The following is a 17,931-nucleotide window of genomic DNA, read 5'->3' as shown; positions in this document are numbered from 1 at the left end:
AATGTGATTAGCATTAACTTTTCTCCTTGGGGAGATGCTACTCACTGGATCTCCTTTGGGGCCTTGAGGTCCGTGACCATCAGGAGGTACAGGAGCCTATGAAGTATAAACAATATAAACATTAATATATGCAAATTAGGGCACCATTCTTAACTATTTCTTAATTCTGATCACATCTGATCCCCTGCTTTCAATTAGAAGTGACATCATTTACTTGTAAAGGCAGCATGTCTGCTTAACAATCATGGCTTGCAGTTCCTTCCAGGCCTATTTGCTATATGTTATCCATATGTTTAAACATGAATCTTGAAGATGTAGTCTTTGAAGAGCTTAGATATTCTATAGACTCACAGCTGTTGAAGGCTGTGGGCATATTGCACAACATTCTCCAAATGGGATCTCTGGGTTGGGGCAGTCTAGTGGCTCGTCATCACATATTATGTCATCGCAGAGGACAGATCCGGAGTCACAGACACATATTTGGCATGGTTCTGGCTTCCAAACATCCCTGGACTCATAGGACTGACCAAGGTAGTTGCATCCCGATTCGTCTGCAGGGAGATAAATGAGAATATATGAATTTTTTTTGTTTTGACAAAATCTGACTTTTTGGAGGGGTTATGCAGTCATGACTGTTTACAGAGTAGAGTCAAGTGATGAAAGTTTGAAACATAATTTTTTATTTTCATTAAAAATCACATTTCCTCTACATGATTGCTATGTGCCAAAGTACTACTTATTAAGATAAAATGTCACATGAAAATTTTCCATAAATTCAATTGTTTAACTTTACATACATTAAAAACTTAGCATCAGCAGATAATAAGACAAACATTCAAACACTTGTATATTAATTATGCAACTAAAACCAAGCATTTTTACCCAATTGCTATCCTTTGCTTTAATGGCAGATGAAAGCATGCAATTAAAAAGATGATTTCTTTTTGTTACTAACTCTAGGCCCTTCTGGATTCTATTAACCTAGTTGAGAAATTCATGGGAAAACTGAACTAATCTTGGCAGTACAAAACTCTTCCAGATTGTCCTGGGAAAATGAACAAAGCTGATTATATGTTGAATGTAACTGCTAGCTCTGTTGGGCATTAGTGGGTCAACATTATATGACATAATGCAATATATATTATTCATGAACATAAAGAGTTTTCTAAATGTCTAAAATAAAGTGAAACTTTAAAGCAAGGATTGGCAATGAATCAATAGAAATAATAGGGAAAATATGAATCAAGGCCATGTGTATTTGTGGCTTACTATGGCAAAGGAAATAGCTTCAACCAAAATTTTAGAGTTGGTTCTTAATTATATGTAAGAAAATGAAGTTTCAGCAGCAATTCACAGTGAATCAACTTAGGACATGCCAAAATAAAACCTAATTTCAGTTTTTGAAGTGTTAACTCTGTAGTATAGTTAAATGCAGCTTGAAAATTACTGTGACAGTTTGCCAATAATGAATGAATAAATAATAATCTTTTAAATATTTGCAAACAATTTTCAATATAAACAATGTCTTGTTGGGTTTTTACATATTTTACAGACTGTGAATTTCTGTTTCCCTATCTTCGTATTTAGATACTTTGAAGCATCTGAAACTTTACCATCAAGAGAAATGTCAGAATATCTCATCTCTACAGACTATGGAGTTACTTCCTCTCCTCATCTACATATGTGTGCCAATTCAGCTTTAATCATCTTATGAACTAACTCAAGCTGCTTGTATGAGTTAAGATCCATTCTTGTCTTAATAATTTACCAATGTAACAGCTAATAAAAAGAAAAAATGACAGTTCCACTGCAATTTTCAATAGGGAACAAAAATTATATGGTTAAAAAAATGTTTCATTTAGCAAAATTGTCTCAGATACTTTTGCATCTGCAGCAGATGTGTGAAAATGGAGGAGATAAGGTTTCCAAAGCTTTAGAGAATGCACCTCTATTCTCAGTGAATATAAACCTGAATACCAAATTGCTTACCTCAGTGCAAATGGTGCTGGGTTGTGTGGATGGGGCTGTTTTAAAGGAATTTAAGAGAAGACAAAGAGTCTTTTTATATAATTAAGACTACATAAGGATGAGTACTAAACTTATTTGTGTTTATTTAGAAATGATATTTTGTTTTTAAGAACTATGTTCAATTGACTGGCAGAAAAAAATTAAAGATTTCAGATGGAAGACTGTTTTAGTGAAATCACTAAAATCTTTTCATGGGTCCTCCTTTCTTAATATGAGTCATTTAACAACTTCTCTCAACTGGACTGACAAGAAAGTCTTATTTGACTAGCTCCAACTATTCTCATCTGTGAAGTCAAACTGCCCAATGTCAGCCCTTTGAAAACACTAGTAGACTGTGTTAAGTCCAGAAGCTTATCTTTGAATCAGAAATGATTTTCCACTTTCAATACAACATGCAGAAAATTAAAAGGAGCTAATTGATACCCTTGCTAACTTAGGCATAAATTAATATAGCAGTTGATGCTAGATTTAAGTACCTCATATTTTAAAAGACTTTATATGTCTTAGTTGGGGTTAGAACTAGCATAAAGCTTTTCTCCGCCATTCATCCTCCCATGTGGCTGCTCTCACATCAGAAGAAATACAGTGTTTATTATTTGTTGTGAACACTGTCAGATAGACAAGTATGATATTGACTCATTAAAATTATAAATTAATATGTTAAACCTAGGGTAACATAATAGAAAACTGTTAGTTGACTTCTTGTTTACAAATTTTATTAGAAATATTATAACTTTTTAAGTAGAGAAACTTCAATATAATGATCAAAGTAACTTAGGACAACTTTAAACATTTTTAATATGTTTCATTTATTTTAATTAATGCATAAAATAATAAAATTCTGCACTTCAATGATGTTCCATGTAATACATTGAAACACACACACACACACACACACAGATTAAACATTTGTTTCTTCACAAATTTGTATTTTATGGTAAAATGCTTTCAAAGTACTGCTACTAACTTTTAAAATATTACATATGTTTTAATTGCTGATGGTTACCCTACTGTGTAATAGCACACCAGATTTTCTGGGTGTGGGTACCCATTGGTACCAATCTGTGCCATCTGTGATTCTCCTCTCATCTCCCATCTCTATAAACCACTGCTCTTATTCTTAATGTGATACCACCTTTGGGGGTGATGTCATTTTATCTGCTTATAACATTTAAAGTGATATAGCATATGTTCTTTTGCTTTAGAAAGTTATGTTGTTCTACATAAAAAAAAATTGGAGTGCCTAAAATATAAGAATTAAAGGATTTAATTTGTTGCCATAATTTGTTTTATATCCATTTGAAATAAAGTTGACTTTCTTGAAAAATCAGACCCTAAAAAGTCACAAGTAGATATTATAGCTGAAAACAGCACTTCCCACCCTATTTACCTTAGTCATCTTTGCTCTAAAAAGGAGGGTTACACAGTTTCTTTTGCTTTATTATCTCCTGTGTGACCACTTACTGTTAGCAATATAAGTTACCAAAGCAGAACCCCTTCAATACATGTCGCATGACCCTGACTTTATATCAAACCTGGGAAGCCATGGTAAAGCAAAGACTATTTACTAGAATGCTTTATCCTTTGTTGTAGTTAAGTTTATTTATTTTTTACATATACTTATGTTTATAATGTAATCTGCCAAATCATGAAAATAACATATTTAGCTTATTCTATAGTAACTTTATCCTTTGAGGATGCAAATTTTTGTGTAATCTTCCCTTTTGCTGCATGGCTAAGTAGTTTCTTCCAAAGTGTAATGGTAGTTGTCAGAGATTGCCATAACTATTGCTAGACCAACCCTGTGTTCTAGACACTGTTCTTAAGCAACTGACAGTTTTTTTGCTTTCTTTTGAATAATGATCTCTACCTGTAACCCAGACCATCTTGAAACCACAGTCCTTGGTTTGAGTTTCTAGACTGCTGGGATTGTAAGTGCAGGTATGTGTCACTGCAGCTAACTGCTTGGAATGCAAGTTCAAGTATGCATTACGGCAGACAACTGCTGGGGATGCAGGTGCAGGTATTTGTCACTGTAGTCAACTGCTGGGGATGCAGGTGTATAACACTGTGGGTGATAATGGAAATGCAGGTGTGCATCACTATACTTGATGCTTTACACTGGCTTTATGGTTTCCTTCCTGATTGCAAAAGACCTATCAGCTGAATGCTGTCACAATCCTCAACACAGCAAAGAACCGGAGACAAACAGCAATTCCCCAGATTAAATAGCTAAAGAAAAGATTTGAATCTAGGAGGCCTTTCTGAAGGCTGATACATCTTAACTGTTTCTTTATATTTTCTTTCTGCTTTCAAGGATAGTATGGGATAAAAGAGACCAGTTTGCTGTCCCATGTGGTTTGTAAACTCTGTGCCCTCAGGCAGACTTTTTTAGGACTAACAGTGGTCTGCACAATGACTTTTCTCTCTAATCTTAAAATGGGGAGATGCCATCTGGAGTTGGGTCCTACTGTTTATTTCTCTTGACCTTCTGAGAGAGGTTTGTATTTCCAAGGCCACCCTGATGGCATCCAGACCACCAGGCATGAAGACAGGCAAAAACAAACACTGGTTTCAGCTTCTGATGGATAGATGTATTTACAATAACTAAGGCAATAATATTCAGAAAATATAGTTGCAACATGATTGCGTTTGTGAATTGATGACTTGATTACATCCCCTTTGAATGATACTAGGACTTTTAAGTTCTATGCAACAAAATAGTGTGTTTCTGTGGGAAATGTAGTCTGTCTGCCTCTACAGTAACAACAGAAGAAAAATGTCTGACAAATGTGTTACTGGAAAACTCATCTCTCAATGCTAATTTTCAAAGCTAATTTAACTTAATAGTTTTTGGATTAGTCGTGTTCTAACCTTACTGCTCTGGGACAATTTTAGTACTCCCCCCCCCATTTGAACTTTCCATTTTGTTCACTGAGATTACATTTTAAATGGCAGTGCTTGACCTCAGCCATGGAAAAAGCAAGGCTTTGATTAGTTAATCTGAAAGGAATCCACCAGGGCTGTGTTTTTGTTAGGCACAGACAGAGCTGCTAGCAGTTAATGGAACTCTCCAAACTGCAGCTAACAAATGAATGCTGTATAGAGAGCTAACTCAGAGTTTCCATTGCCTTCCTGACAGGCAAAGTTTCCTCTTTGAAAAATTTTGGATTAAGAGTATCAATGTGACTACTTCCTTTCTAACCTATAAAATAATGACACTAAGCTTTTGCTCCTAAGAAACACAATGAAAGATTGTATAAGAATCAATTCACCCACATTTCCAAAAAGTTACAGTGGACCTCAAGCTTTACAAGTGTCACCCAGGTCCAGCAAAAGAAGCTTATCTTTCATCTTCCCAGCATTGACTTGCGAGCAACCCATTTTAATGGCTTCAAGGTGGAGCTATCACTTCTGTCACAAAGTAAAAGAACCCTGCACCACAGAGCACCATCCTTGGTGGACACCACAGAGCTTGGTTCGGTAGGTGGCAGTCTTTTCTGAGTTACCACCCCAAGCCTGGCCTTGGCCTATAGGTATGAAACAGGCCTTTTTTGAAGAGTTGACTGTCTTTTAACACCTACTACAGTGCTGGGCCAATCATTTTTAAAAGAAACCTCTGGGCAAACCCTAAAACAAAAGTCTGCATTCATTGATGGACTTTTGCTCTCCTCTGCCAGCATGGTTTCAGAAGATAGGCTGGCTTCTAGAATGCTCAGACAGTCCATCCTCAATCTAAGCAGGATATCCCCCCGGTTACTTATAAGCCTTTCACCTCTCAGAATGAGGTGATGAGGAAATGCAAGGGGTCAGAAATAGAAACAACAAAAGTGTGTACCAATAGTATTTTATTTACTTGAGGTGTACATTTTCACAGGAGGGATGATAATTCCTGGTTAAGTCATTAGCTTCTGAGCCTTTCGCGTAATAAACCAGATTAATCTGTTAAAAGTCGAATACTAAATAAGAAAAAAAAAACATTTATAAATGTATTTTCTGGAATAGTATAGAATTTGGAATCTTTATTTTTCTCTATTTTTTTGATAAATATATAAAAAAATAAGAAAATCCAGATACTCAGTTTATGGTTTTTGTTCTCAAATCACTTAAAACATTTCTTCAAATTTCAAATTTCCATTTCTGTGTTAACTCTGTCATTTCTAGTTTCTAATCTATACTAACACATTGTCAGTTAAACAACTGACATTGAGATATGTACATAATTTACAATATTCTAACAGTATATTCTTTCTTGTTAGAAATATGGTTTTTCCCAATGACTTTATGAAACATTTTATTCCATTGCTTCGCTATACCTAATAATTGGAAAACATAAATCAGAGAAAATGAAAATGTTAATATTAGTTGTAACTTTCCTTTTGAACATAAAGGGAAACATGAAATGAAAATTCATTCTCCAAGTCCATTTGTAGTTTTCAAATCCAAAATCAGTTAATGGTTCACAGTAAAATTTTGTGAAATTAGCAGCACAGCAAAATATTAGATGACATTTAATTATAATAGTTCCTATCTCTACCCTAACAAAGCAATATTATTAACATCTATAGACCTATAGCCAGCAAAATGCTAATGTTAAGCAAGGATGGTAGCCCATGAGTAGGGAAAATACATTTAAAACAGCATACTATGAATTGGAATCACCTATAGCTTTTCTATGGCCACTTGGGAGATTGGAACTAGGGCCTCATATGTGATGGACAAATTCTCTACCACTGATCTGCATCTTCAGCCTTTCTTAGAGTCTTTATTTTGCGACAATTTCGCTGCAGTTTCAAGTTGACCTTGAACTCACTCTGTAGCCTAGGCAGATTTTGGATTTGTATTATCTAACCCTCAATCTCCCAAGAGCCACCATGGCTGACTGGAAAATGTGTATAACTTTAACACTCATTTTCAACATGTCTTGCAATATTGTTACCAGTTTGTTTGTAAGTATGTCTGGCAACATTTCATCATCTATATTTCTTTAACTTATGAAAGCAGTGCTTAATTTTTGAAAATCCAAAATACATATGCACATTTGCATATATTTGGAATAAAACACTCTCTCTCTCTCTCTCTCTCTCTCACACACACACACACACACACACACACACACACACCTCATCCTAAAATACCAATCCTGTGGTGCAACAGTTATGTTGGCACTGGTTGTGTAAATGGTATCCCTGTCTGTCAGCCACTAGGTGGCATGTTTTAGCACTTAAAAATCTGGCATGCTTATAAACCACAGGAAATATAAAACAGACCACGTTTTTCCATAGCTGGAATCAGATGCACGAAAAAAAGAAGACTTGCACAGATCTGTAAAAAGACAAAGCTCTTTTTGGCGACATGTTTTATCCCCCTGAAAACTCCAACAAGTAGATTACAAATCAGTGTCCTGTAGCTTTGTACTACTGGTTTCTAGAGGACATAGGAGGTAACTCACTGTGGTTCTGTGAATGTTCCCAGTGTGCTGAATAGAAGTCACCTACTATTACCTCCCCCAAGTTAACCACCCAGCAGGATTTTCACTAAAAACCTACAAGAAATGTGAAATACAAGCTCTTAAATCCCTTTTATTGTTTGTTCTTTGAATTTTAATGACCACAGCGTAAGGGTGGAAGCAAATGAGCTTACAAAGATGTTAAGACAGTGATGTTAGATTGGGAAGAAACATACCCATGATGTCCATACCATTTCTCATATTCCTATAACTGTTAGGTAACTACAAATACTATGTCGATATTTTGAATTTAAGTTCTAAAGGTGCATAGTCTTCTAAAAAACAATAAATTTCTGTGATTCTTCTCCTAGAAATCCAAAGATCTTTATTGGGGAGCTGGGGGAATTAACATTCTCTTGGTTCATGTCTTTTGGTTTTCCAGGGAAAGCATGGGGATTGATGCATTTTCCAGGAGGGCAGGATGGGAGAGAAAGTGAAGACAGAAAGTTAACAGAGAGTTGAGCATCCCAGGGAAAGAAAATATGAGGCGGGAAAGGGGGAAAATGAGAACAGAGAAGGAAGCAGAAGGGGGACACCCTGGGCTCAGGAGGGTGTGGCAGGAGAAGGGAAGGATGAGGAAGAGGGGAGGGGAGGTGGACAAGCCCAGGATGGGGGTGGGGTGATGAGTGAGGAAGAAAAACTGGGAGGGGAGTTCCTTAGGAGCCAAAAGGGGTGGGGAGATAAGGAGGGAGAAGGCAGGGGCTTGGGGTGGGTTAAGGGGAAGAAAAAACTAACAAAAAATCTGGGTGTTCCTTTTCTGTTATAGCCAAGGATTTAATATACATAAATGTCACCAGGTATATCCCTACTCTTGAATACATAATTTGTGAAGATATCACAGATACTGATATTACAAATAGTGAAAAATCTGATAATCATGAAATGTTTGCCAAAGCTAAAGATTTAAATACAAACAAGTTTAATAATATTAAAAAAAAAAAGCGCTAACAGCTAAGGTTCACAACACAGATTTTGTGAGGAAAGTGTGCACCCCAATTTTTCATGATAATGAGAAACATACATATTTATAAAACTATTTAAATACACAAGAAGACAATTGCCTTTAATTTGTGGAACAAGAAAGTAATGATCATTATATTTGCTTACCCAAAATATATCAAGTAATCCTTTTTTGAACAAAACTAGTATATTTACCTTTGTAGAAAAGCAAAAATGGTCCTTTTAAAACAGCTAAGCAGAACATGTGGGTCATAAAATAGCCTTCAGCAAAACTCTGAGGAACTATGGATTAATCGACTATGCACATTCTTAGAATGCAATAAAAACAGAAACAATGACATGTTTTCAGCAGCCTGGGTTCATTTCAGGGATATCCATACATACTCCAGTGTTACCATTTACAGAAATACATTATGAGATTTTTATTGGCTTTCTAGTATCTACTTCTGTGATATTCATAACAGATACATTTCTAGTGCATTATTTTATTGGGAAAAAAAAACAAGGCTAAATATCCCATCCTTGCAAAGAGAACAGCGTACAAAGGAGAACATGAAATTATTACACAAGACCAATAAATTCCAGATGGCTTGGGAGCATTCCAAGATGTTCACAATCCAGGAGGGGAGTGCTTTAAAGCCATTTTTCTTTTTTAAAGAAGGTGAACGTAAAAACAAATTAATTTAAGGACTTTTTCTAAATCTTAACCAGAGAATTTTCAGATACACATATGCACTATCTTTATATATATACAAACAAGTATAGAAAGCTAAATTATGTTAAGAGAAGCATTGCACAGTCAGAGGCTAGGCAGGAAATTCTTAGGAGGCTGATTTTTTTCCCCTGTGTAACTCTTCGTAAGAAGTTAAGACTAAATTAACCCCCAAAGCCTGTTGAAATCAGTACCTACTTACCTACACTGGACTGCTGTGCCCAAATGTAAGTGGGATGAAGCAGGGCGAGAAGAAGCCAGGTCCCACTTTGCACAAAGCTCATCATGTCTAAATATCAGACATGAGACTCTTTGTGCAAGAGGAGAAAAGAAAAAGCAGCTCAAAGTAGCACCATCAGTTGTTCCCTGCCCTTCAGCACCGGGCCCGTCATAAAACTCAGCCACTGACGCTCCTCTGCTTTGGCCTTAAATAGGAAAAAGTTTGGCTTCCCTCACTTTCCAGCCCCTTTCTGAAATATGAGAGCAGCTCCCATCCCCTCGGCAGTAAAAGCAATGATTAATATTTCTTTTCTCCCTTATAGAGGACACAACCCACAGAGTTAGAGAACAGTACATCTGGAGCTTGTGTACGTCAGCCTATGCACATGTTTATAACATGCATTAGTCTTACAATCATATTTGTATGACAGGAACACACAGGAATGTGCTTTGTGATCCTCTGTAAAAACTGTGCATTTTTAAATTTCTCTCTGAAACAGTAAAAAACAGCTTGAATTTGAAAAAGTGTTGGAGTCCCGTTGTCGGGCTTGGTGATTTTGTGAACTTTATCTTCCTAGAGGACTTGTATGTTGGGGATTTGCCAGAATCCACCCTAACTTAGTTTAAACAGGGAACTGTAGGAGACTTACTGAAGGAAAATCGTCTGTCTGCCCTTGAGCTCACCCACCCATTTTGTGTTGTGGATGTTAGATTTCAGGAGATTGTCACAAAACTGTTTTTGTGCAATGTTTGAACAGATTTTAAGGGATTATTATCTGTTACTAGTTCCCTTCCTCATGAATTTCTTTAGCAAGCCTGTTTCCTTGTAAGATTTCCAGTTTATGTGCTGTGTAGGGAAGTCAGAACAAACTTTACTAAAGAAAAATGAAAACTTTTCAAAATTAAAACTTTGCAAGAAACTACAAAAGAGAAAGTTCAGTGCATGGGGCAGAAGAAATCCTAATTTCATCTCCATTAATACACAGATTACTATGAATCCATCTAGATTTAGTCTTTTCTATGTTTCTGTTCTAAGTCCTTATCAGCAGGGCATTGCTGTGCATTTCTAGATCTTTCTGAGGGTTAAATGCCACTATATCTCTGTAGGAAAAGTGTATTGTTAACTTTTTTATGATGTTGTCAATGACCAATTTATATCTTGATACCTAACCTTCAGTCAAGTATTCCTTCATTTACCTTTAAACTCTGTAGTGGACATTTCAAAGTCAACCTCCTAATCCAGGTCACATAGGTTTATTATTTTAGTGTTAACTTTTTGGAAGTGTGTTCTTTCTGTGTACACTTGAAATTCTTTCATGGAAGTCATTTTAGCTCAAAACTTTCCTCCTTAGGCAAACCGTTTCACTAAAATCTCTTTTTATTAATTTTATTTTTCCTTTATAAATAATACTAACTTTCACATTGTGTTTTATACACATCACTGTTATAAGCATGGACAATGCTATGCCTGACTTCTTATATCTCTGTTCAGAAGGAGGAAAGACTACGATGTTCAAGCGGGGTTGGGGGTGGGGGTGTGTGATTTGATACAGGAAACAAGGAATAGGACAAGACCCTCCTCTTGTGCATCTTCTGATTTCATATTGGACAAAGGCTGCCAGAAGAGGCAGGAAAAGTAACTGCTGGATGACAGATATAGAAGAAGCTGGGGAAAGACAATCACATGTCTTTCTGTCATCCAGTCTTCATCCTTTCCATAAATGTTTTCTTCTGTTCAAGCCAACTCAGAAACATACACAAATCAGTACACATGCATACAAATACATCTCTTGCTATTTAAAATGGTGAATAAACACTGAGATCCATTGAAATATTTCAGTAGAACTATTTTTCTGTGTGAAAATTTAGTAATGCTACTTTTAACATCTTATGTGTCCCATTTCATGCATGTTTTGCATAATTTCTATAATATTTTAAGTTTTTCTTGAAATTTTCAAAGTAGCCTCATAGCATAAAAACAGCTCTGATCGGCACACACAGAGATAGGGCTGGTGCTTTGCAGATGGAGGCACTGTTCTATTTTAGGGTATTTAGGAGAGACCTGGAGAACACCTCCAGGCTGTCTAGTTTATCATTCTTTTCTATTTTTATTTAGTGTGCTTGGAAGTCCTGCATTACAAGTCTTTCCTCTATGTCCTAAACCTTCTGTCTCTTCATTTCGAAGTGTTTCTTGGTACAGTGTCCAGATGGGTGTGGATCTGATCTGTTGTCACAACGGGTGAAACACATGCCCTGGGAAACTACCATGCAAACCCAGCACTGTTGTTTTCCACACTGTTGTGTGGAAATTGCTTTCCATACTGTTGTGACTTAACTGATAGTATCAAGATGCATAAGAAACTCAGTCTGCTCTCGTCTCTGCATCTGGAAATATGACAAAAATACAAATTCCTGCACCAGCTAAAGCAGCACTTAATCTGTCTCTTGACAAGTATGGCTGGAAAGATGAGGCAGAACAAGGGGGAGGCAGAGCAAGGGTGTGGTCGATTGTCTACCAAGAATTCAGATCTTCCTAAGTCAGTGGAAAGTTGAGCTGGGAAAGATGCACAAATGTAGCTGTGACTAACTCAGTGGGCCAGCGAATGTCAACAGTGCTCTCCACAACGGATGGCAATGAGGAACTCAATTGTCTCCATCCTGAAACACAAGTCTCCAATCCATTCTGCAGCCTCTCTCCCTCCATTCCATCTTCTTCTCTGTTCACCATTCTCTGTTCTGTCCCTTTATCCCCCTACTTTGTCTAAAGTTTTATTTTTAAAGGAGGAAACCATTTTACTCATACATTTATTTTTGTGAGGCAAACTGAAATACTATCTTTACATCATATACATACTATATTTTCCTCATTTCTATTTAGTATTGCCCTTTCAAACACCTCCTGTGCCCCACCCACCATTTTCTTTCAATTTCATGACCCTGTTTTTTTAAATAATTTATTTATATAGTCATTTTGTGTATTTTGAATCACTGTAGGAAACATACCTGTGATATTACACACAAAATATACAGAATCTTCAGCAGAACAGCAGGAATGAAAGGGTAATTTTCTACACAGCTGTAAAGTACTCATTGTTCGTGGGTAGTAATATATTTGGACAATTTAAAAAGATTTTGAATAATAATATGTGCATACTAAGTTCATACTTATTCTTGAAAATGCCATATTATAACTGGAAGACTCGAATATACATAATTATAAAATTTGTAAGAACAAACAATGGTTTGAGGATATTTCAAATTAGTAATTGTGTGACATGACACCCAAGAGTTTGATTTCTGTGATCTACCCCAGGATAGAGAATATTGTCCTCTTAATTTGAATCTATATACAACTATGTTAGTCATTTTTCTTGTAACAAGTCTTAAACTTTTGGTCAAATAGTTTGGAAATACTAATTAACTCCAGGGTGGTCTATTATTTGAATACTTGTTGTTATAGTTGAGGTTCTAAATATCTAGCTTTGTGTTTTACGATGAAATATACCCTACATTTGAAAAAAAAAGTTCAAATAGGTTGTGTGTATCTTCAAGTTACTCATTGAAATCGGAATTAACTACCACACTTTCCAGTTTTCATAATGTTTTCCACTTGTATTAGTCACTGATTGTGGCAACTATAATTTTATGCAATGTAAAAATTGTGTGAATACAAATTTGGAACATAATTTTCTGTTTTCTCTTTGAGGATACTAGGACAGATGGAGAGAAAGCAATAAAGTAAGAGTAGGTGGTCAAGTTTATTGAAAGGTCACTATTTGGATTCCTGAATTTATCTTTTTTTTTTCCAGTACAAATATTTACAGACCTTGAAAGAACAATACTGAACTTTATATGGAAAAACAAAAGACCCAGGAGAGCCAAAATAACCCTGCACAATAAAGGAACTTCTAGAGGCATCACCATTCCTGACTTCAAGCTCTATTATAGAGCTATAGTCCTGAAAACAGCTTGGTACTGACACAAAAATAGATAGGAAGATGAATAGAATCAAACTGAAAACCCTGATATTAACCCACACACCTACAAACACCTGATTTTTGACAAAGAAGCTAAAATTGTATAATGGGAAAAAGAAAGCATCTTCAACAAATGGTTCTGGCATACTGGATGCTGACCTGTAGAAGACTGCAGATAGATCCATATCTATCACCATTCACAAAACTTAAGTCCAAATGTATCAAAGATTTCAACACAAACTTAGTCCCACTGAACCTCTTAGAAGAGAAAGTAGGAGGTATCCTTGAATGAATTGGTATGGGAGACTACTTCCTAAACATAACACCAGGAGCACAGACACTGAGATTGACAATTAATAAATGGGATCTCCTGAAACTCAGAAGCTTTTGTAAGGCAAAGGACACAGTCAACAAGACAAAATGACAGCCCATAAAATAGGAAAAGATATTCACCAATCCCACATCTGATGGAGGGCTGATTTAAAAAATATACAAAGGACTTGAGAAGCTAGTTACCAAAACACCAAATAATACAATTAAAAAGTGGGGTACAGAACTAAATAGATAATTCTCAATTGAGGAATCTAAAATGGCTGAAAGACACTTAAGAAAGTTCTCAACACCTTTAGCCACAGAGAAATGAAAATCAAAACAACTCTGAGATACCATCTTACTTCTGTCAGAATAGCTAAAATCAAAAAACACCAAAGACAGTCATGCTGGAGAGGATCTGGAGAGAGGGGTACTCTCCTCCACTGTTGATGGGAGTACAAACTTGTACAGCTACTTTGGAAATCAGTATTGCAGTTCCTCAGGAAAATGGGAATCAGTCTACCTCAAGATCCAGTAATTCCACTCTTAGGCATATACCCAAAAGATGCACATTCATACAACAAGGACATTTGTTCAACTATGTTCATAGCAGCATTATTTGTGGTATCCAGAACCTGGAAGCAACCTAAGTACCCTTCAACTGAAGAATGGATGGAGAAAATATGATACATTTACACAATGGAGTACTACTCAGTGGGGAAAAAAAAAAACAATGGAATCTTGAAATTCTCAGGCAAATGGATGGAACTAAAAGAAATCATCCTTAGTAATGTATCCCAGCCACAAAAAGACAAATATGGTATGTACTCACTCATATGTGGTTTTTAGACATAGAGCAAACAATATTATCTTATTAATAATGTTTGAGTGTTAGTATTGTATTTAAGTAAATTTTATTTTAGTTTTATTTCTATGATTGTGTGTTTTGTGTTTTGTGCATGCACATGCTGTATTTTGCACATACACAGGTAAGGGGACAACTTTTAGGGCTCATTTCTCTTCTACAACCCATGGGTGTTCTAAGGCTAGCACTCAGGCCACTAGGCATGTCAGAAAGAATCTTTATTCACCCACCCAACTCTCAAACTCTTAAGTAAATTTTAATTGAATTAAACACTAGTAATTTGTACTTAATTTTAGAGAACAGTCAGGAATGTGAAAGTATATGTCTTTATATATGTATGGGGTTTTCTATTTTGTTTTAAATTTTAAATACATGGTTATTAGTACTGTGTTTAAAATGAAGGTATCACTCACTAGCCATCATCATTACTCACAGGCAAGTTAAAAACAACTCCATAAGGTTAATGTTGTATATTACAGTGACATTTAGATTTTTAATAAATCAATTTTATATAACTCATAAGAAACATTTTCTCAACAATGGTTATATTTATGAAGAAGATTAAGAGTATATAAAGCTCTTATTGAAGTCTTTCCAGGTCCAGCCTTAAAAGTCTTTGTTAAGGGTTCAAAAGAGATGCTATAATAAGTAAAGGAAACTAAATTCTGAGGGTTATAGAAAAAAGAATCTTTTCACAACACATTCTTTCTATCAATCTCTTTATTGTTCTACAAAAAAAGTTCTCCTTCTATAGTGAAGGTATAGGTGTGTATACTTTTACAACAGTAATTCTTTTGGCAATGTAATATGAGGCTTGAGTTTCTCAGGGTCATCAAGGCAGATAATATTTATACACTGAATGATAACTGTCAGCTATCATTTATGGAACTAGATAGGAATGGTTAGTGAAGGCTCCTCAACAATGCAAATAGGGGTTAAATCAACAAGGGAGTCTAAAAGAGAGAAATCATGTATTTATCTATGTTCCTTAAGTGGGGCTAAGTATTAAGGTAAAATTGTATTAATCAGATTTCATGAATAAGGTAAAAAACGTTTTTCTCCTCAGGCTGCTTCCATGCAGCTCTCAGAAGCCATTATTCCAAAGGATGGGGTTAAGTGTCCTCTGTAACCAGGCAACCTGTGTAAGCAGCAGGTTTTGGTCTACTTTTTGCTATAGCTGGCTACTTAAAAGAATTTTTATTTTTTAGTTCTAAGGATAGCACCTATTGCTTAAGGCTATAGAACAAATAGATGATGTAAGCTTAATTTGCACAAGAAAGGGAACCTGAAACCTTCTAGTGCACTGGACAGGTCTTCAGAAGGTATGTAGGAAAGTTTACTATTCCTCTGAGGATAGGCAATTGGCTGATTACCTTTCTTGTTATTTTCTTAGGGTAAACACAAACAATAAGCCTCTAAGCTAAAATCGTGGGTTAATAAACTGAGGTAAAGGTAAGTGCAAGGAATTAAGAATCATTTAGAAGGAGGTTAGTTTAGGTTATCGCTTCTGTTATCTGCAATTGAGGTAAAACCAGGGTATACCTATTTTCTATCTATCTAAGTGGCTACGAATCAACAGTTGTAGGCATGTAGTAATTTTATGTCCTTGAAATACTTTTGCCTGGACACTTAATGATGGTCAAGTGCCTACCAATAAAGATAATTGGAGGAAGGCAGATCTCTACATTTACATTGGAGAAAGGAATAAAGACCTGGTTGTGGGAAACAGGGTTTTTGACTGTTTGATAACTCAGGGATGTTATCAATATTACCCAAATGCACAGGGGAAAATGTGCTCAATAAAGATTATGATAGACTGACTTTATAAAATGATGGTTGAATAATTACTGCCCTGTAAAAGGAAGTGTCTGTGCTGCCCTGTCCAATATGAGTGACAAATCTTTATTCCATACAAGAGCATTATCCCACCCACATCACTGCATTATCCTGTGACATATAGCAGATTCTGATGTAAATTTTGTTTTTATATGATTTTGAGAGTTTTTTTACATAAATACTGTGTTTACAATCCTTCTGCCTCCCCTAACTCCTCCTGTATGTTTTATATTACATCCAGTAACTAAATGCGTATGTATATAGTCTAAAGATTTAAGAAAATCAAGCAAAGTTTCTGAACACTTCCTTAATTTGCACAAATGTACTTCATCTTTTCTGTGTTACTTTATCTTCATAGAAGTGGATAAAATATGATTTCCTATTATGTGGATATCTCTAGTCATTTATTTACCTTTAATCATCAATATGAACTGTGGAGTTTTACCTGTTTCTGAAAATTCTGGTAGTACTATGAGCATGCTACCTGAAATGAAGTGTTTATACACTTATGCCTATGTGGTGGCATTATTTACCATCATCATAGTTGTTGCAATTATATTTGAAATTTCACAAAAAATTTAAACCCATCTCTTTCCCTGACACAATGATCTGTTCTTTTGCAGTATGATTACTTTATGCATGTTATAAGTTTGACAAAATCTGAGAAGAAACATTGTGCAAGATTTCAGGGGCTCCCTGCTGGGGTTTTGGTAACTGGATCATTCTAAGGAGGGATGCTCCACTCTGAAAATCCCACTTGACTTGATATCAAACATAATTTTTCATCTGAGTCACACTTTGGAATGTTCAACAGTATCCAACACATCTGCAGTAGTTCTTCAAATGCAGCCAATTATGTCTGGAGATAAATAGAAGGCCAAATCACCATCTTCTGAAAGAAGTATGAGACAGGCCAAAAACTAACTAAATTTCAGTGTTTGAAAGGGAGCAGGGTTTAGTATGTATCAATTACATATATGTGTAGTTGTGCAAATGTGCACTATCTTTATATTGTATGTGTACACAACTTCACACATATGTGAGTGGGTGTTAAATCATGCTTAAAGAGTGTACATTTAGATATCCTATTCATACATAAATTAATGTCAACATTAGCTTCATGGGGCTGGAGACAGATAAAGTTGGAAATTTTTTCCAGGATCTCAGTGTGACCACCTAGATTCTCTCATTCAGGTGGCAATGCCCAAAGTGGTTGTTTTGTTTCAAATTTATACTTATACATTTTAATGTTTATATTTATTCCTATATCTTTGAGATTTTCTATTCTGTTCTCCTTTAAAAGTCATGATCATGAGAAGGCAAAGTCTACTATATGTATAGGTAATGATAAATGTGGGAAATTAGTTGAGGTAGAAGGATCTTAAATACTAGTGTTGGTATATTAACATTTCTGTAACATTTATAGGATCAAGATCATAAATCAGTCCCTACCATCACCTTTCCTGTTGAAAGGTATTGTATATATTTCTTGAAGTGGTTGAGTCAACTATTC

At 35.6% G+C, this 17,931-nt stretch overlaps 1 protein-coding gene across 2 annotated transcripts in view; it reads right to left on the bottom strand.

Annotated features, from left to right (window-relative positions):
* Col3a1 (collagen type III alpha 1 chain) overlaps window positions 1-9,623 on the bottom strand; it is a 35,300-nt gene extending 25,677 nt beyond the window's left edge. For both annotated transcript variants that reach the window (XM_051190113.1, XM_051190114.1), the window contains exons 1-3: window positions 9,412-9,623; window positions 352-551; window positions 46-96 (exon numbers count right to left, since the gene is read on the bottom strand). In XM_051190113.1, the coding sequence (XP_051046070.1) occupies window positions 46-96; window positions 352-551; window positions 9,412-9,496 (336 nt within the window). In that variant the 5' untranslated portion in view covers window positions 9,497-9,623. The remainder of the gene's footprint in view (window positions 1-45; window positions 97-351; window positions 552-9,411) is intronic.
* Window positions 9,624-17,931: the final 8,308 nt, after the last annotated feature.

This window comes from Phodopus roborovskii, unplaced genomic scaffold, assembly GCF_943737965.1.
Source record: "Phodopus roborovskii unplaced genomic scaffold, PHOROB, whole genome shotgun sequence".
In the NCBI taxonomy this organism is placed as follows: Eukaryota; Metazoa; Chordata; class Mammalia; order Rodentia; family Cricetidae; genus Phodopus; species Phodopus roborovskii.
This window is presented reverse-complemented; position numbering and strand designations above follow the sequence as displayed.